General features: G+C 29.8%; 2 protein-coding genes across 4 annotated transcripts; one reads left to right on the top strand and one right to left on the bottom strand.

The window, feature by feature from the left end:
• Positions 1 to 919: 919 nt before the first annotated feature.
• SWEET29 (sugar efflux transporter SWEET29) lies at positions 920 to 4,391 on the bottom strand. Of its 2 annotated transcripts, XR_417300.4 has the most exons (8): positions 4,049 to 4,391; positions 3,908 to 3,944; positions 3,610 to 3,826; positions 3,343 to 3,501; positions 3,128 to 3,247; positions 2,849 to 2,986; positions 2,364 to 2,578; positions 1,086 to 1,574 (listed from the first exon to the last, which is right to left on the bottom strand). XR_417300.4 is itself a non-coding variant. In NM_001357951.1 (7 exons), the coding sequence occupies exons 1-6, from the start codon at positions 4,107 to 4,109 to the stop codon at positions 2,873 to 2,875; spliced, it is 708 nt and encodes a 235-aa protein (NP_001344880.1). In that variant the 5' UTR covers positions 4,110 to 4,347; the 3' UTR covers positions 920 to 1,574; positions 2,849 to 2,872. The 2 variants fall into 2 exon arrangements, 1 of the variants encoding a protein (NP_001344880.1); NM_001357951.1 differs by lacking the exon at positions 2,364 to 2,578 and having other exon boundaries at positions 920 to 1,574; positions 4,049 to 4,347.
• Positions 4,392 to 15,801: 11,410 nt separating this feature from the next.
• On the top strand, positions 15,802 to 19,375 carry LOC100775641 (trifunctional UDP-glucose 4,6-dehydratase/UDP-4-keto-6-deoxy-D-glucose 3,5-epimerase/UDP-4-keto-L-rhamnose-reductase RHM1). Of its 2 annotated transcripts, none has more exons than XM_006592888.4 (3): positions 15,802 to 15,962; positions 16,877 to 18,448; positions 18,540 to 19,375. In XM_006592888.4, the coding sequence occupies exons 2-3, from the start codon at positions 16,886 to 16,888 to the stop codon at positions 18,984 to 18,986; spliced, it is 2,010 nt and encodes a 669-aa protein (XP_006592951.1). In that variant the 5' UTR covers positions 15,802 to 15,962; positions 16,877 to 16,885; the 3' UTR covers positions 18,987 to 19,375. The 2 variants fall into 2 exon arrangements, with proteins under 2 accessions (XP_006592951.1, XP_003540514.1); XM_003540466.5 differs by having other exon boundaries at positions 16,874 to 18,448.
• The last annotated feature ends 566 nt before the right edge of the window (positions 19,376 to 19,941 follow it).

Here is a 19,941-nt window from a genome sequence, read left to right as displayed (position 1 = left end):
GGAGAGAACGCAATTGATGTTTTCATTTTCTCCAATCTCTGTTTTTTCTACAACCCACAGAGAAAGAAGACAACAGACAGCAATGCAAACTGGAAATGAAAATGTTTTTTATTTTTTTTATCGTTTAAGTTATTTAATTTTTTTTATCCTTTACTTTTTTTTAAACGTTTTTACTATGTGCATCAAGAAAAGGATAAAAAATAAAAAAGAGAAATAAATATAATTTAATAGTGTTAAATATGATGAAAATAGAATATTTAAGAACTGATAAGAATATGTAGCTTTTGATGGGTATTTTATAATTTAATATGTATTAAGTTTTTAAATAGTTCATTTACATTTATTGTTGTAACTGAGGCATTTTAAATATTTCATTCTTAAATGTTCTATTTTCATTTTTTTAATTATGTATTCATTATTGTACACGTGTTAGGAACAGTACATAAAAGCAATAATTTATCATAAAAAGTAACATTATTTTTTTGTTAAATTTATAATAAAATATTTATTTTTACTTATTTATATTACGTTAAACTTGGAGACATAATAATAATAATAATAACATCTCAGATTATAATCAGCCTTAGTCGGGTAATAATTAATTGATAAAAAAAACCCTCTATGTATTGTGTTAATTTAATTTTCTTTTATATATAAAAGTACAACTGAATTTCTTAATTTTTTTATAATTTTATTGTTACATAATTAAGATAAATATGATATAATAAAAAATAATGTTCATTAAATTTAGGGATGTGGAGTCACTTGTGAGACTTATTTAGTATTTTTTTTTAAAAAAAAGTTGTAGAGTTGAAAAGAAAAGTTGATTAAATTATAAAAAGTAATAACAAGTATGATGAAATGATAAGAGTCATTTAATGTGTAAAAAAAAAGGATTGGGTTGGAGATGACATGAAATAAGTAATCAAGAACCACCTTGGCACTCAAATAGTATAGCGAAATTCATTTTTTGCATATAAATTGACTCTTCCTATCTACGGCATTAAATAAAGCAGCTAATGACAAAGGGAGACAATGACTCAGTATCTATTTGGTGATCAACATAGAGAAATGAGGATCAAGAATTCAAGACGGAACATCCAAATAATATATGTCACTCAAATAATGTGTACATATTTGTCTCTCAACATCTAATAACTTGGAAATGACTTCACTGCAAGAGAAGCAATGTGCAATGTGCCTGCCTTTCTTGAAATAGTCCCATTTCGAAGCATGGTTCACCTCCTCAAGGCTTTCATTCATATACAGATCATAGTTAACCCTGCATATTGTGTACTGAATTCACCGTACTAAGAACTGCATGCCGGGTTCTCTTTAAAGAAAGTCTTGTAATAATAATGTAAAAATTGACCATCTGTACCTACAAGTACCGCATACCAGTACTCGTACCATATATCTGGTAACTATGATATAAACAATTTCAAGTTATTCACTATCACAACTTCTGGTCACTCTCAAGGATGCAACAGTAATTCCTCCTATAAATTGACAGATGTTGCCAACTCCAGTCTCAGCCAGCAACCAGCAGCAAAAGGTCGTTCCTGACTCTGATTCTGTTTTGTGCAGAAACAAGAAGATGTCACTGTAAGAACTACTACTCTCAGATTTACTCTAGTACTTATGTTAATGAAGTTTGCCTTTTGTTATTAGCATTAACAGATAGACATTGAGATGTTACATGCAATGTTGATTTACAAAATTGCAGGTTTGTCCTTGCTCTATGACAACATATTTCCAGTTCAATGGTAATAATTCTACACTGGATGAACCTTTCCTTCTCTTTTTCTATTACATTAAATGACATTTTATTACAAAATAGTAAATACAGCTTACAGATAGCGTCAAAACCAGAAAAAGTTAAGCAGCAAAGAGAAAAGTAAAGAACATACAAGTTTTTAGGCCAGCTCGAAAATATGGAAACACATACAACATGGATTTTGCTTCAAGTCAACTAGCATATCCATACAAATTAAAACTATTATTCTATGTGGGCTCCCTTCAGTCACATAATTTTAACTGGATAATTCTTGCTCACATGCAATTCAACTATAAATTATAGATTATCAACTTAGATAGTAGATACCAAGCTCAACAATACTCTTTACTTAACAAGTCACAATCAGGCTGCTGTAGAACAGATGGCCAGAAGGCAAACATCTTCAAGGGTTGCCTGTCAGATTTACGACCAACTACTGAATCCGTCCCCACATATGCACAATGGAAAAGGTTTTAACTATATGTGATTATTAACCTCTCCTTATACCTGAGGTAGGTTTTAATTAATGGTTTAAAATGGAAAGAAAACGACTGTTTTAGTTTTTCTCAATTGAGACTAAACTTACTATTATGCTTAAATGATCTATTGTTCAGAAAACCGATGTTGGTGGGCAAAATATTGAGTGCATTGGTACCAGAAGAGACTGAATATCTGCAATATGAAGTTAAAATAATTTTGATGGCACTAGGAGCATGGTTTCAGCTATTTGGGATCAAGGAAGAAATTAACATCACGCTCTGGTTGCAAGGATTTTATCCACTGAAAAGCGTCTTTTCTTACCTAGTAACAAGTAGACAAAAGGCAACCACATAAATGAAACTAAAAAGATCATCCATGGGAGGGAACCAATCATAAACTCTGATTTACTGAACACCAAAAGAAATATGCTGCATCATTGCTTTTCTTATTTGGAATCGAAACACTTTATTTATAAAATCCATAAATTGATTCAGTAAGAAAATTATCTCATACATTGAGCATGGATTCTCATAGAAGAATGCCTATGGAAAAGACCAGAAATCTTCAGAGATATTACATATTTGCTTTTACCTTCAGCCTTTTCAGCAGAACTCATCATGCATATGATACTATCAGAGGTTCTCTGGAGCTCTCTCTAGATTTACTCTCGAAGTAGAAGTATAATATCAACTGTATCATTCCCAAAATAGTTCCTATCCCATTTGGCACCTGCAAATCAAGCAAAGATGTAGGTACATGTTATAATGCAAATATAAGCCACCAAAATGAACATTTCAAACTAAAATGGGCATTTCAAACTAAAATGGGCATTTCAAGATAAATACATAAAGGAGTTGGAAGGAACCTTACATAAATAAAAGCATCATCGTTGAATAATCCATAAAGTAAGAAAGAGGTGCTCATTAGGAAGGTGGAAAGTGAGAGATAAAACGGCATGAATTCAACACTCTTTGTCTGAATGACCAATTTCTGAAAAAATATAGTGGGTAATGTAAGTAAATTCACCCCTAAAAGGTAATGCTCACAATCACATTATAGATGGATATGAAGGAAATAACACTCACAATTATAAACAATGGAGAGGCAAACATTGAAATGAGAGACGCGCAGCTCAAGAACCCCACAAAGAACCGACGCATTATAACGTCATCTATCTGCAAGCTCCCAACCAATACGATTGCAAACATGCCAAGAACTGCCAGCAATAATCCAACCATTCTCACCTATCCAATGGCAGTTTAAAATACATGTTAGGGACTAATCACTGAACTTTGGCCTTTATCATATAACAAAAATAACCTTCTAAATTCCATTAGTATCAGAAATTTAACCTTCTTTGCTTTCTCAGCATACATCAGGAAGATGATTGTGTACACAAACTGAAAGACTGCTCCAATTGAATTAACAGTTGTAACCAACAAATTATCAGCAGATATCAGAGGTGTGCCATACCACATGCAGATCAAGCAGTTCAGAAGGGAATAAATATATGGCAACCCTGAGAACATCTCTGTTGACCCATTTCTGATAATCCTCCTAAATGTGGGTCTAGAATTCAAAACAGAAAAAGAGTTACACAATGAACACAAATAAACAACAAAATCTTCAAAAATCCTTAATGAAACTTACATGGGAGACACAAACAACCCAAAAGCAAACACATTTCCTGAAAATAAGTAAATTAACACAGTGAAATGTGATTAATTAATCAACGAAGAAAAGTGGGTCATTTTCTTTTTTGGTTTACCAAAATTATCAAAGAGAAAATACCTGCAACTCCAGCTGCATCCTTGGCAACTTTACAAATGGAAAATGCAGCAAAGAGAGACATTTTCAAACAAGCGGCAATTCCAGACACAAACAAATTTAACTAAATGAAACCAAAGTACCAAACCCTCAACTATACACTTTGCAACAAATTTTGAGACATGCCCCTGTGGTCTGTGCTCTCTCCCACCAAGTTCCCCTTTTTTCTCTCCCTTTAAAATCAAAATATGATTTATGCTAACCTCATATATTATATATAATGTATGTATATGTTTATAAGGGGTTGTAGCAAAGGAGTTCACAAATAAAATAAAATGACTTTGGAGCCACGAAAAAGAAACCAATTTGCATTTGGAATTTGAGTACGTCCACACGTTAGAGTGGAAGTTGTTGAATTTTATGAGAGCGGCGTGTGTTTGGAACAGAGCTGAGCTGTTAGGATTAGGACGAAGGGCACCCTCGTCAATCTACTCACTTTCCAACTGAATTAACATATTTCTCTTGAAAATATGAATGTTTTTTTTTTTTATTTTTATAACTATATTTTATTTAATTTTAGTGTTTTTATGAATTTAAAACTTATAATCTATCTATCTACTATAGGAAAAGAAATCCCCTCCTGTGTCACGTATCATTTATTTAGCAATTTTTTCCCTCCCTTTTTCTTTCTTTTACTTCTTTTTACATTATTTTCTTTTTATGTGTTTTCCTTCTTTGTACTTATACTTCTTTTATGTGTTTTTTTTTTTTACATTTGTTAACAAAGAAGACAAAAAATATGTGTACAATTTCAAAACATTATAGGTGATGTCAATGTAATTTTTTATTTTAAAAAATACAAAAAATACTTTGTTATATAAAAAAAGTGGTAGAATGGACTCCCATGGAGAAATAGCCTAATATTATCATATGCTACAGTTTGTCATTAGAGACCTATCCAAAAGATTAATCTATAAAACCTAAATTACAAACAAATTTATTTAATTGGAGTAGTTATCAAATTGAGGAAGGTTGTCATTAAGTTTTAGATTTCATAGGAGACTTAGAGAGATCATGCACTCAACCAAGAGACAATTCAATCTCTAACATGAGATTTTATTCGAATTAAATATGATTACTATAAATTAGAAAAAAAATTCTTTAAGCATTTAATATAGGTATATCCAAAATTTAAATTTGAGAGGTCAAAATCTTTAATTAAACTAAAATAACTTTCAACAATTGATTCATATGCTTGATAACATGTAAAAGGAATAATGATAACATATAAAATATTTATTTTTCATTAAAAAAAACTGTTATTTCGGAGCAAGTTTCCAAAAATTGTTGATTCTAAAGGTATTCTTTGACATGGTAAAAGGTGACATTAATTTAAAGAAAATTCTAAATTACTCTAAGCGCGGACCAAAGTGTTGTGTTTACGCTTTTTCATAAAATTCATTTCAAGAGTTAACACGTAATTTCGGGATGGTTGCTTCCACCACTAAATTTCTCGAGAGGATAGACGTACAGCATAGCTTCATATTTTTTTTCATTTAATTTTAAAAGTTCAGTTAATCCAAAACTCTCAAACTTATCTTTTTTAGGCAAAAACTCTGAAACTTATCATTATCTTTTTATTATTTATTCTTTGGATGAATCTAAGATATCTTCTGCTGAATTTTTTTTTTTATTTTGAAAAATCCTGCTGAAAGTTAAAAATTAATATCTTGAAGTACTAAATAAAAAACTGGTCATAGTATTTTAAATTAAATACAAAAGACTTAAGCAAGGTCGTGTTTCTGTTTCACAGTAAAGCCCCTGTTCTTCTAATTAAATATTATTAGTTCTTTCTTTTCCAATTAAGAACATGCTTGTCGCAACATTGTGTGTTGTGACCGGATGGAACTTGAAAAAAAAAAAAAAAAGACAAAAAATGTTAATTTTATAATTGTCACCGACTTTATTCAATATGGCACACCACTAATTTTCAAAATTAAATAAGGGATTGGAGTTCAAGATGCCACGCAACTTTTGAGTTTATATCACGTTTCTCATTAGTTATGAGTATCGTGTATCCTTGAACATGAACCTGCATGATAAATATTTAATTAAACCTGCATGAAAATTTAGAATTCATTCCTCATTTAACTTCAAAGAAATAAGATAGCACAAAAAGAAAGTCCATGCTAATCCATAAAGAAAAGATATTTTCAGATATTAATGTTATAAAGTTGCCCTGCTTTAGTTTTACCTATTTTCTGTGTATTTGGTTTTGCCTGTGCATAATGAACCAAATAAAAAGGCAAATTTAAAATCACCCTATACTATCAAGCGCACTTGAACTACATAACCATTAAGTGTGCAGTTAGGTAATACTATAAAATACACAAGGATCAATCTTTAATGAAGCACAAACGTGTACATTAAACTTGGAAATCATGCTTGGCCAGATGTTTTTTGCAATAACAATCTCCCAAGTGGACATTGAATTTGGAATTCAATTACCTAAAGTTTAAACAAAAGAACTTACATGTGATAATATATGAGGGAAAATGCTTTTACCTTTAAAAATGATTCCAGTCTAACCATTATCATAGGCTAGTCAATGTTTCATTCTATGTTGCTGCAATAAATAGGATACATGTTCACCAGTTGTATCTCTCCTAGAATCTTCAAGCACAAGAATACCATGGGCATTAAAATACCTATCAAAACTATTGAAATAACATACACCAGGTAGTCCTCTGTACTTACAACAGAGACATTTTTACCCTCAATTCATGAAAACATTACATTTGTAAAATTGTATCCTATGGACTTTAAACAGCATCATTGTCACAATATGATAAATGTTACAGTATTAAGGTGACCAAATGAAAGGACAAGGAAAGAAAGAGTAAAGAAGCACAAAACAACAATAAATGTCATATCACTACTACTATCCTCAATACATCAAACTACCCTGAACGAAATGAATACTAATTCTAAGGAACTTGGGAACATGCTCTAATGCTTGACAGTGAGTAGTGACAAATGATATGGATCAATGTCATTTGCTCATTGGACAAGGAAATGATGCAGAGGATCCCCTCCTATTCCTAAAATGAGCCCCAGAGGCATCTTTTCCTACAAGAAACAGGACAAACCAATAATCACCAAAACCATACACATAATGTCACGATTAAGGAGCAATATATATAAGCACAAATAGTAATAAAACACCCTCTAAAAAAATAGTAATAAAACATAATCAAAAGTAGGCTTTAATAACCTCTCTAAATTAAATTAAAACTTCTGCTATTAATTGGAGTATGAGGCGAGCAACTCCCATAATTTCAATTTATTTAAAAAGGTTTATATCCAGTAATAAACGTTTCTTTTGCCAGCACAATGTTTAACAAAAGAGACTTTACTGTTAGTTTTTTCACGATTTGTGAGTATCCCATGTCTTCGGGAAAAGCATATGTGGTTTGTTATCTGAATATTTAGTTAGGATATTTTGTTATCATGTGGAAAAAAATGTTTTTGTGATCCAGGTTTAACTCTAATATCTAAAAGCTACTGTAACCATTATCTCACAATTATCTCCCATATCTGCACACTTGAGTTTGTTGATGATGGTCAGAGCTCCTCTATATAAGGCCTGTGCTGCTGACCTGATAGGTCACCGAATTCATTCCTCATTTTATATACTAACACCATCAAATACGAGTGAGTAAGAGTTTGAAACTACAATCAATTATGAAATTGTTGTGGAGTAAAACCGCAAGTTGCCGTGGAGTAAAACCGTCACCCCCATGAACCTTCATAACAACAATAGCAATGGCTGGAGGTTGATCATGTCTCTTTTAGTTTCCGCTGATCGTTTAGATCCTTTCATTATAAATTACATTTACTGCTTGAATTCTTTGAAAATAAGCCATTCAAAAAATTCGTTGCAAGATGATGACCAATTACATGTATTGCAGGCATAAACTGTTGATTGTTGAAGCATGGCCCAATAGGAAAGTGTGGACTGGGTAAAATCTATATCAAGCATGAGAGGTGTATGGTCCAAAATATTCAAACCAATTGGAATCAATTTCTCTGGCTTATATAGACTTTTCATATGTCGACTTCATAGTTCTCTGACATATAGAAAGGATAAAAATCCATTTATGTTCAGAAGAGAAATAACATGCTTACTCAACCTCTATTCAAGACCACTATACTAATGTCGAGGCTAAATCCTATTTGCATTGTATGCATGATGAAATAATGTAGTATGTGGCAAACAAGCCATGAACAATATCAATGTATTTTAGACAAATCATCTTCATCTATCTTGGTTCCAAGAGAAATTCGTCTTTGTTTTCACAGGCTAATAGTATGATTGAACAGTGTAAAAAAAAAGAGAGAGAGAATATTGAAATTGAACATGCAGGGAAATGTGAAATTTAACTGCATTTTACCCTTTGGACTATCGATAACTTCATTTTAAGGAATTATCAACTATTGTTCCATAAGTAGCCATGAACTATTTTGAAAATTTCTTAGTCAAAGAGATTCTGCTAACCAAATTTTGAATTCTTTGAAAAGAAGCTGTCAAAGTAGGTCATCGTTACACGGACAAAAAAATTCACTAATACAGGAGCGGCCAGAGATAGTGTGACCTTGCTGTGGGTACAAGAAGAGTATGTCACGCACACTTCAGAACCAAAATACTAAGCTTGTGTTTAGTTTAAAGGAATGAAAGATGTGTGAAAGTAAAAGAAGATGAAAAAAGGTAAAATATTTGAATTAAAGTAGGATGAATAAGTGCACATTGGGCCACCAAGTTTGTTAATGGTTTTCTCTTTACTAAATCAATAAAAACGAGTTTTGTCTTTGTATTTTAGGAGTTGTTATTCTCACCCTCACAATTGCAACATATACAAGGGAACCATGAGTTTGCTAGACTATTTTTTTCACCCAAACAATAAACAACAAAATTATGATTATGTTATGTTATCCAAAACAAAATCATGATTTCGTCATGTTATACATAATAAAAATATGATTCTTTTAGGTTCTTTTTTAAAATTTGATTCTTAAAAGATATTTGATAAAAAAAAATGAATGTTTGATGTTTAATACTGTAATTATTGATTGACATGTGAACTAGATCGATGTTATATGGATCGTTGATATTTTATGACGAATCTAGATTGTTGCTTTATCTACTTCACGAAACAACCATATCAATGACTATCCGACAAGCAAAAAGGCTATAGATAGGTCATCGGTGCTATGTTGTGGCTTTGGTTGACGCTAACAAGTCATGATCTCGTCATTAGATTTGATCAGCATAACATATAACTCAATAAGCTCAAGGGCAGTTAGACAAAAATTAAATATTGAATCTTTTCATTAATTAAAGTCTTGATTGAAGGTAATTGAATTGAAATTTTAACTTAGTTCGTATCTTCATGTTGAAAGTAGAACATTGTTGGTTTACTAGAAAAGAATCCACAACTAATATTTAATTATAAGTTTTCTACAAATAAAAATTATATTTATTGCTAGAATTAATGTAGAAAATATATTTAGACCCAAAAAAATTTTGTTACCATCAATAGATAAATCTACCTAATGTTAGTCAAAGGGAAAGCATCCATTTCAACAGATAAACCAAAACTTGGAAAAATTCATTATATGATTTACGCAACTCAAACTTAGTTCAAAGGAATTCTCCAAGTTATCTATCAATACTTTGTGAGATTTTAATATGTCTTCTTTATGCTCTAGTTTAAATGTCACTTTGAGTTGAATATTTTCTTTTCTATAATTTATATTTCTAAGTTTAATAGAATATTGGTTGAGTATAATAATTTGACAGACTCTAAAATATTTATTTTGTTGTAAAATGTAGTTGAATAGTAGTATAACTTATAATTGGAATCATGATGAATGAAATCATTATAATGTTTATGTTTGGATAAAGTATAAATAATGAAATGATGTGAGTTCTTCCTGTAAAAAAAATAAAAAAAATAAAGAGAGTTAGTTTTCTCTTCACTTTCTTCATAATCTCTTCACTTTATAAATATGTGTCTTGATACACATGATTGCAAACCTTAGAGACAATTGCTTAATTTCTATGAAAAAGAAGAAGAGGAAGAGATCCTAATCTTATTATTGACACACATACACACGTGTGTGTTAGTAATACAATTATTTATTAGGGCCTTAATATATACTTTACTAGCTAGTGCCCCTTAATTAATTTTTTAAATATATAATAGAATTATTGTTTATAAAACATAATTAAATCAATTGAATATTCCTTTTAGTTTCACTTCTACTCGGTTATAGTTCTAAAATATATTCAAATACAATTTATCAATAATTGAATTAAATATATTGTTTATAAGTAAAATTAAAGTTGCATACGACGTTAAAGTCTTAAACTAGCAAAAGTGTGCAATTGAACTAAAACCTGACATACTTAACGGATAATTAAGTTTCTTAAATATCTTAATTGAGACTCCATTTTTAATCTGTGACCAATACTTAACTCATTAAAACATTTTAATAATCTTTTTTTTCAAATGAAAATACTCTTCTAACTTGGCTGTGATGAAATAGGATGCAATTAAGAGAGAAATGAAAAAGAAATAATGTATTTTCCCTAGCTATTTGGATGGATTGGAAGAAGTGATGATAGGAATGAAATAATAATTTGTAGTTCTCACCAAAATGATTTTCCAGTCCAAGAGACTTGAAATGGAGGGAGAGAAATGGTGGTTTGTGGTGTTTTTTTTTTCATATTTATTTTAAGTAATTAAAAATCAAATATTTTTTATAACATAAAGAAATACATTAATAATAATAATTTTGTTAAAAAGTAGTGAGGTAAAAAGTTTTGATTTTTTAGAGTTAAATTTACTTTTTTAAAGCGAAAAAATATGTTTACATTTTTTTTTTCTTTCTATTTCTATTTACATTCAAACTACCAACAAATCAGTAAATCAATGCTATGGTAACTTAAAAATTCATATTCAAACAAAATATTTTCATCTATCTTATTTGTTTTGTTTCAATTTCATTTCTTATTTAAACAGACCACTCAGTTTGGAAATATTTTTATATATAAAAAAAAACTGTGCAAATTATAAATGTTGAACAAAATCGAACAAGTTGGGCGAATTTGAACCACAAATTGTACCTAATTTCGTACTGGGAAGTTGTCTTTCCATAGATGATGGACCCGTTTCCAAATTCAGTTAAGGAAGTAACTCTATTTTAGGGCAAAATAAATTTTGCATCAGTCTTAATTAATGCTACTACAGACCCACAGCTTGCACACTTTTGTTTGTTTTTGTTAAGAGCGTCTCCTTATTGAGTGTAGGATCTAATCTCTTCTAATTATCTAAATATCTCTCAACTAGGTTTCTTCCATTTCAATCCTAACTTATTTTTAAGAGGTGCATGAGAATTCTTATCACTCACGTTAACATGAATTACAGAATTAGTCACAGACTCATAGCCAGCTTACAACTCATTGTGTTTGTTTTTTAAAAAATCTAAGATATTTTCATACGCAAATAAAAGACTAATCCTTTAAAATATTAAAATTTATTTAAAGAACTAACATTTTCCAAAAAAAAAATATATGATGATTACATAACATAACCTCATCAACTTGATGTAAATTTATAAGATTCAATTTGGAGAAGGTAACTTCTGAAAAAAAAAAAAAAACTTTGGAGAAGGTAAAATACTAAACTAAACAGCACTCAGTAGTCCGTGTCGAATTATGGGATAAAGTATTGGTTAATAAGCATCAAATGAAAATTAAATATTTTTTATAATTTTGTTAACATCAAGACTTAAGATTAATGTTAAATAATTTTAAAAAGGCTAATTGAGCTTTTAATCCATCAACATTTTTAGATTTCAATTTTTAATCTCTTAATTTTTTTAACAATTTTTAGTATTTCATTAATTTTATATTATAATTTGTAGTCTTTATAAAAAAATTATTCATTTTTAGTTTTTCATTTATTTCATATCAAAGACAAATTTTGAGCATAAATATGGAATTAAAAATGGGTAAAAAAAAATTAAAAATTAAAAATGTTGACGAAAAATGAATGAAAAACTAAAAATATCAAATTTTTTAGGACTAAATATTAGAATTTGAAAAAAAGTTGAGAGAAAAAATTTAATTAATCCTAAAAAATATTAAATATTGGAATATACACTTTTAATAAAATATTTTTATTTTAGCTATTTAAAAATAGTCTTAAAGATTAACATTAACCAGAAAAACCTTTTTTACTTTTATTTATTTAAACATTCATCTAAAATGCTTCAAACTATTGATGCTAAAAAGTTAATAAATACTTTTAACATTGACAATGTGTCTTGAAAATATAATTATGAAATTAACATCAAAATTTTATATTCATAATTTATAATTATATCTCACATTCTCATGAATTAACTAATTGAATTAACATTGTCATTGCGAAATGCTAATTCAAAAATCAGACAAAAAGAATAAGGATAAAAAAAGTGTTTTTGTTTTCGATAAAAAGAAGTTGAAACATAAATAACATCTGATGGAGTATGCAAGCACGAAATCCAGTTATTGTACAATTCATTCAATCTGTCGGTGGACCAATGAGATGCTGCCACAGCAACGTTTCACATGGTCTTCATCTCATTCTATCACACTCCAATACTATAAATTACTATTTGAAATCTAATTTTATACTATTTTTAAGAGAATTTTATACTATTAAAAATCTTGATCTACATATTTGAAAGTGAGATTCTTACTTTTTTTTCACACTCTAATTTACAATTTCAATGTTGTCTCTTCTCTCCTTTGGTGCCACGTTACCTCACAACTAACTAAGTCTAAGACATTTGTTTCTAAATCATCTCAATTTATTTTTGTTTTATATTTTTATCTATGTATGTATTTGATATTTTTATTTCTTAACCATAAACATGCTAAAGTATTTAGTAACAAAGAAAATCGTAGATCTCTATATTTTTCATAAAATAAAAACGAGAAAATAGAGGTCAGACAGAAAAATGAGAGAAAGTAATGGATAGTTTTAGTAGTAGTTTCGACTTTCGAGAATAATTAGCGGGTAAAAAGTCTAGACAGAATATGGCGATAAAAAAAGAAGTGTTCTCTAATATATTGTTAAAAATTTTAGCATGTGCATTTCATAGGATAAGTATTTTTTTTTATTTAATCAAAATTTGTAATAAATAAATATTTATAATATTTAAATTATATTTTATATTTATAATAAACAATTTAAATTGTAATAATTTTTTAAACTATTAATAAGCTTTTTGATAAACCTATTGAAATTTAATTTACATTGTATTTCTCAGGGTCAATTTTGGGGTTTGGAGTGCAAGTAACGATCACTTTTTGTTAAGTAGTTTGGTGGAATTTATTTATGGGAGATTTAATTTGAGTGAAGGTGAATCTCACATTTGAAAAGATTATCTTTGATAAAGGAGAAAATCTATATTCATATTCTTCTTTTATCTTTTTTATCAATAAAATTAACCTATATTTGATAAAAATACACACATATTAATAAGGATATATATAGAGAGAGGTGAGTCCACTATTCAAAAAGATTATCATTAATAAAGGTGAAAATGTGCATTTACATTTATGTCTTTCTATTTTATCTTTTTTTTAATAAAAAAAATTGACTCAAATATGATTAAAAGACATACATATTGATAAGGGTATATAGGGTTTTATAATTTTATTATTTTATTTCTCATATATTTCTCTTAAATTAAGTAACCCAATATCCTATTTTATTTTTATTCTATTTCTCTTTTCTTCTATTTTCATCCCTTCTATTTCTTTCCTTACAACCAAAAAGAGCATTAGTGATAGTTGAAAGGCAATTTTTTGATGTAATTGTGGAAATAATATGCTAAATGCAACTTCAAAAGAGAAAAGATAAAATATAAAAATATTTTAGTTAAGATAATGCTACATTTTAAGAAGACCAGCCTATCATTTTTGTTAATTATTTAAGATATTTAAATATGAGTAATGCTGCATTTCTTATAATAATTTTTAAATATTTTATAAAAAACTTAGTATTTATGATAAGTTCGTATTTTATACAATTGAAATTCATAATAAATAAATAAATAGTTTTTAACATATGTTATATTATGATTAAAAATCATAATAAATAAGTAACTTTGAATATATAGATTATATTTTATTTATTTATAACTAGGGGAAAAGAGGAACTCTTTGCCTCTCTAAAGTTTTTAAATAATAATAAAAAATTAAAGATAGTTAATAGAAAATAACAGAATAAAGAAACAAATAATATAAAAGTAGTGGAAAGTTAATCTAAGTTACAAGAAAATTTTAAAATTTAAAAAGTGATTTAAGAGTAAAATTGTCCAATGAAATATGCACAACAAATGATATAATTATTATTATTATTAGTTACAAATGAATAATTTAAATTATGATATAAAATTATTTTTAATTATTTAAAATTTCTTATAAAAATATAGAATTTTAATTTAGAAGTATAGATAAAAGTAGATACATTAAAATGGATAAACAATTAAGAAAATCAATATGATTTTTTAAAATTATATATTTTCTATTTAAGGTTTTAATTTTATTAACTTATAATAAAGATTCATATCTAGCAATTTTTTTAAAAATAAATTTGTCAATTTATTTAAATAAACCTTTTTCAATAACTAAAAAATAATATTGTAGAAAAATAAATTAAAAAATGTAAAATAATTAACTCAAACCTTGAAAAGGACATATATATCATATAAACAATGCAAATTTAAATGTTACGAAAAATCTTGAATTTAAAAAATGGATCGGACTAATGGGTGCTTTTAAGATATTGGTTAAGAAATTAAAAGGAAAAAATATTTAGATTTAATTATCAATTTGATTCTCAAATTATTTTAAATGGTTCAATTTAGTCTCTAAATTTTTAAAATGTTTAATTTAATCCTTATGTTCTTATAAATAAATCAATTTGGTCATGAAATTTTTTAAAAAAATTATTTGGTACTCAAGTTTTTTAGAATGAATCAAATTTGGTTCTCAAAATTACAAGAACTTGAGAACTAAATTAAATCATTTAAAATAATTTAGAGATCAAATTGATTTATTTTTAAAAACTTAAAGGATCAAATTGAAACTTTTAAAAATTTGTGAATCAAATTTATTCATTTCTAAAAGATTAAGGACCAAATTAAATATTTTCAAAATTTAGAGACTAAATTAAACTATTTAAAATAATTTAGGGATCAAATTTATAATTAATTCTAATATTTATTGTTAAAATCATGAGAAAATATAAAAAAAATCATAAATAATATAATTTTATACATTCCAATAATTTTTTTTTAATTTCTTAAATAATGTACTAAAATATTAGTTACCATTTACTTTTAAAAATTAGACATATTTATATTCCTTAACTTATTCCAACCACCAGTCAAGTAGTCAGAGGGAGACCGTCAGCTAATTCCTTAAAATTGAAATCGATGGAGAACTATTTTCAATTAATAACCAATAAATTGTTCAACTTTTTCTTTCTCCAAACAAAAAGAAATTACGGTGTGTCACAATCACGTGAGAAACATGGAAATTTAATTAAAAAATTAAATGAAGAATGGGCCCCACGTAAATTTGGGAGGGTATTTTCGTCACTTGATATGATCCTGTGGCTCCCCTTAGCTTTCTCGAACTCAGAGTTGATCAAATAATTCATGCATAAAAACCGCGTCTATATATATACAGAGAAAGTGTGTAGAGTCCAAATCTAAATCTGAGAACTACCATTTTCCATTTCTTCTGTGTCTGAAAAATTTCTCTTTCTTGTCTTCGTGTTTTCTCCTTCTTCTTCGCTTCATCGCTTGCCAATTCGTAAGTTATTTTCTACTCTCATTCCTCTGTTTTTCTCCGTTTCTATATCTGTTTGTGGATGATGATCTGGGTGCTACCCCATTTGGTGTTTCTTAATTTTGTTGTGGAAAGTTTTGAAATTTGGACTAATGGGTGGTTTTTGTGATCTGGGTGTTGCTCCTTTTTGTTGGATCTGTGATGATTGTGTGAATATTTTTGTTTGGTGATTGTATTGTGCCTTGATCCACGTGATCGTTTCTGCCGAAGCTTGTGATATAATCAGATCTGTTCTGGATTTGTGATTCTGAAGCTAGGGTAATTGGTTCTGTACAAAATTCATTGCAATTCGTATTGTTTTTGTGGAATCTGAGTCATTGTTTTTATTTTTTTCATTTATCTCTTTTAAGACATTATTTATTTATTTGTTTGTTTGCTTGTGTTTTCTAACTAATGTAGATAGATATGCCCTTGTTTGTTTTTCCTGGATGTTGATGTAATCACTGCAGAATGATGTATAATGGATTGTTTTTTTTTTCTTTTTTACATTTTTCATCTTAACTAACTGGATCAAGAAAATATATAGCTATAGTTTGTGGATCATTTACATGCAGATGGAGAATTTCCTCATGATTTATTTAATCGTGCACACAAAGCAGGGAGGTTTCAAATTATCACCTCCTGCAATGCTGCATCCTATCCCAAGCCTCTGTCATAGTTGCTTGATTTCCTCATATTATACTGTCTTATGCGGAAGTTGGCTTACCTTTAATATAGAAATGGCCTTTTCTGTTTATGATAAGATGAACAATTGTTGTTGTATGCTGTGTTGTTTTATTTTATTTGGATGCAATTATTTGGTAAAAAATGGATTTTTATTTTTTTATTTTTGGGTGATTGTGACAATATTGGGGCTTTCCTTTATTTTATTGTAGAAGTTGCTTGACATGGCTACGCATACGCCCAAAAATATCCTCATTACTGGAGCTGCTGGATTCATCGCATCTCATGTTGCGAACCGTCTTATCCGGAATTATCCCCAGTACAAAATTGTTGTTCTTGACAAACTTGATTATTGCTCGAATCTGAAGAATCTCATTCCTTCAAAATCATCTCCCAACTTCAAGTTTGTGAAGGGGGATATTGGAAGTGCTGACCTTGTCAACTACCTTCTCATCACCGAGTCCATTGACACAATAATGCACTTTGCTGCTCAAACCCATGTTGACAACTCGTTTGGTAACAGCTTTGAGTTCACCAAGAACAACATATATGGTACTCATGTCCTATTAGAAGCCTGCAAGGTAACTGGCCAGATCAAGAGGTTCATCCATGTGAGCACTGATGAGGTCTATGGAGAGACAGATGAGGATGCTGTTGTTGGAAACCACGAGGCTTCTCAGTTACTCCCAACAAATCCATACTCTGCAACAAAAGCTGGGGCAGAAATGCTTGTGATGGCATATGGAAGGTCATATGGGTTACCTGTGATCACAACACGAGGAAACAATGTTTATGGGCCCAATCAGTTTCCTGAGAAGTTAATTCCAAAGTTCATTCTCCTGGCCATGCAAGGCAAGCCTCTTCCAATCCACGGGGATGGTTCTAATGTGAGGAGTTATTTGTATTGTGAAGATGTTGCAGAGGCTTTTGAAGTTATCCTTCACAAGGGAGAGGTCGGGCATGTTTACAATATTGGTACTAAGAAGGAAAGGAGGGTTATTGATGTTGCCAAAGATATATGCAGGCTTTTTAAGATGGACCCAGAGACTAGTATAAAATTTGTGGAGAACAGACCATTTAATGACCAGAGATACTTTCTTGATGATGAAAAGCTGAAAATCTTGGGTTGGTCTGAGAGGACCACTTGGGAAGAGGGCTTGAAGAAAACCATGGACTGGTATATCAACAATCCTGATTGGTGGGGTGATGTCAGTGGTGCATTGCTTCCCCATCCAAGGATGCTGATGATGCCCGGTGGACTGGAGAGACATTTTGATGGATCTGACGAAGAAAAACCTCCATCGTATGTCTCAACTAATACTCGAATGGTGGTTCCGACATCCAAGAATGTTAACTCCTCACAGAAACCTGCTCTCAAGTTCTTGCTCTATGGCAGAACAGGTTGGATTGGGGGTTTGCTGGGGAAGTTGTGTGAAAAACAAGAAATTCCCTACGAATATGGAAAAGGACGACTAGAGGACCGATCATCACTTGTGGCTGATATTCAGAATGTGAAGCCAACACACATTTTTAATGCAGCAGGAGTAACTGGCAGACCCAATGTTGATTGGTGTGAATCTCACAAGACAGAAACCATTCGCACCAACGTTGCTGGGACTTTAACATTGGCTGATGTCAGCAGAGAGCATGGAATCTTGATGATAAATTATGCTACTGGGTGCATATTTGAGTATGACAAAGCTCATCCAGAGGGTTCTGGCATTGGCTTTAAGGAGGAAGACAAACCCAACTTCATTGGTTCTTTCTATTCCAAAACTAAGGCTATGGTAAGCTTACTTACATGTTATTTTACTTTATTCCCTTTCCATTATGATTATAATTATATCTTATAATTTGGATGTTATTTTTTTTTTTCAGGTCGAAGAGCTCTTGAAAGAATATGACAATGTGTGCACCCTCAGGGTTCGCATGCCAATTTCATCTGACTTGAGCAATCCGCGCAATTTCATCACCAAGATTTCTCGTTATAACAAAGTAGTCAACATTCCAAACAGCATGACCATTTTGGATGAACTTCTGCCGATTTCAATTGAGATGGCAAAGCGAAACTTGAGGGGCATCTGGAACTTCACAAATCCTGGGGCCGTGAGCCACAATGAGATTCTCGAGATGTACAGGGATTACATTGATCCAAGCTTCAAGTGGACTAACTTCAATCTTGAAGAGCAAGCCAAGGTGATAATTGCTCCACGGAGCAACAATGAGATGGATGCATCCAAACTGAAGAACGAGTTCCCTGAGCTTCTTTCCATCAAGGAATCACTGATCAAGTATGTCTTTGAGCCAAACAAGAAAACTGCTTAAAAGTATTGAGCGGTTTCATGTTTTAGAAATCAAAGATTATGCATTTTTGTTGCGGGCTACATAGATCACTCTTTATTTCATTGTTATTTCGTTGGGTTTTGATAAGAACCTTACTAGAAAAGCTAGCCATGTAGTTCTTGTTCTCATAGCTACAAGTGATTCCAGTTTCAGCATAGTTCCATCATGTTACTGTGTTTAGAGGGTGACAAGTATAATAATTGGGCCAGATATGGTTCCTAAGTTAACATTTCTGTAGCTTTATTCTAGTTTGTAGCGTCCTCTGTTAAGAGCAGCCTTAGAAAATAGGGTCTTGTTACCTAAAAGCTTTTGCATCCTGGAAGGCATGTATTCTTTTTATTGCTCATATATTATATCCTTTTTGTGGGGTATTCAGTTATACTTTTATCGTATTTGCATTGTACAATATGCAGTGAAATGGATGGTGCTACTGAGATATTCATTTAACTTCCTCCTGTTTGAGTAAAAAATTAGTGTTGGAGGAAAATACAAAGTATGACGTTACAGAAAGAAATTAGATTGGGAATGAACCAAGTAAAATTAATACACGACAAGGTCTTGTGAAGAGAAATAGACAGAGACATGAGCTAGGGGGATAATGTCATGATTAAGGACTTTGTGCCTAGTTACGTGACATGTGAAAATCTGAGGTGGTACATTATTATCATTTAACAAGTGTAATTATCTTAACAATCGCATTATCAGAAGATGTGATGGGGTATTTTTTAATAGATATTATTGGATAACAATAAGATGGAGGATTTGAAAAAACAACAACTTTAATGCAGTTATTATTTTAGAGATTTAACTTTAAAACATGAATAGTATACCTCATTATGCATATTTTTTTATGGTTTTCTTAAATATATGATAGTTTTTTATTAATAGTAATCGATTAATCATAAACTTTATTATTTTTAATTGAAATTGAATTAAT

Source organism: Glycine max, chromosome 12, assembly GCF_000004515.6.
Source record: "Glycine max cultivar Williams 82 chromosome 12, Glycine_max_v4.0, whole genome shotgun sequence".
Classification (NCBI taxonomy): Eukaryota; Viridiplantae; Streptophyta; class Magnoliopsida; order Fabales; family Fabaceae; genus Glycine; species Glycine max.
Note: the sequence above shows the minus strand (reverse complement) of the source record. Positions and strands in the feature narration are given on the sequence as shown.

Excerpts from the sequence above, each read along its gene's own strand:
- SWEET29 (NM_001357951.1), bottom strand. The coding sequence starts at position 4,109 with ATGTCTCTCTTTGCTGCATTTTCCATTTGTAAAGTTGCCAAGGATGCA. Across the intron at positions 3,945-4,048 it reads GGATGCAGCTGGAGTTGCAG|GAAATGTGTTTGCTTTTGGG; the intron begins GTATTTTCTCTT and ends ACTTATTTTCAG. Across the intron at positions 2,987-3,127 it reads ACGATGATGCTTTTATTTAT|GTGCCAAATGGGATAGGAAC; the intron begins GTAAGGTTCCTT and ends CTTGATTTGCAG.
- LOC100775641 (XM_006592888.4), top strand. The coding sequence starts at position 16,886 with ATGGCTACGCATACGCCCAAAAATATCCTCATTACTGGAGCTGCTGGA. Across the intron at positions 18,449-18,539 it reads ATTCCAAAACTAAGGCTATG|GTCGAAGAGCTCTTGAAAGA; the intron begins GTAAGCTTACTT and ends TTTTTTTTTCAG.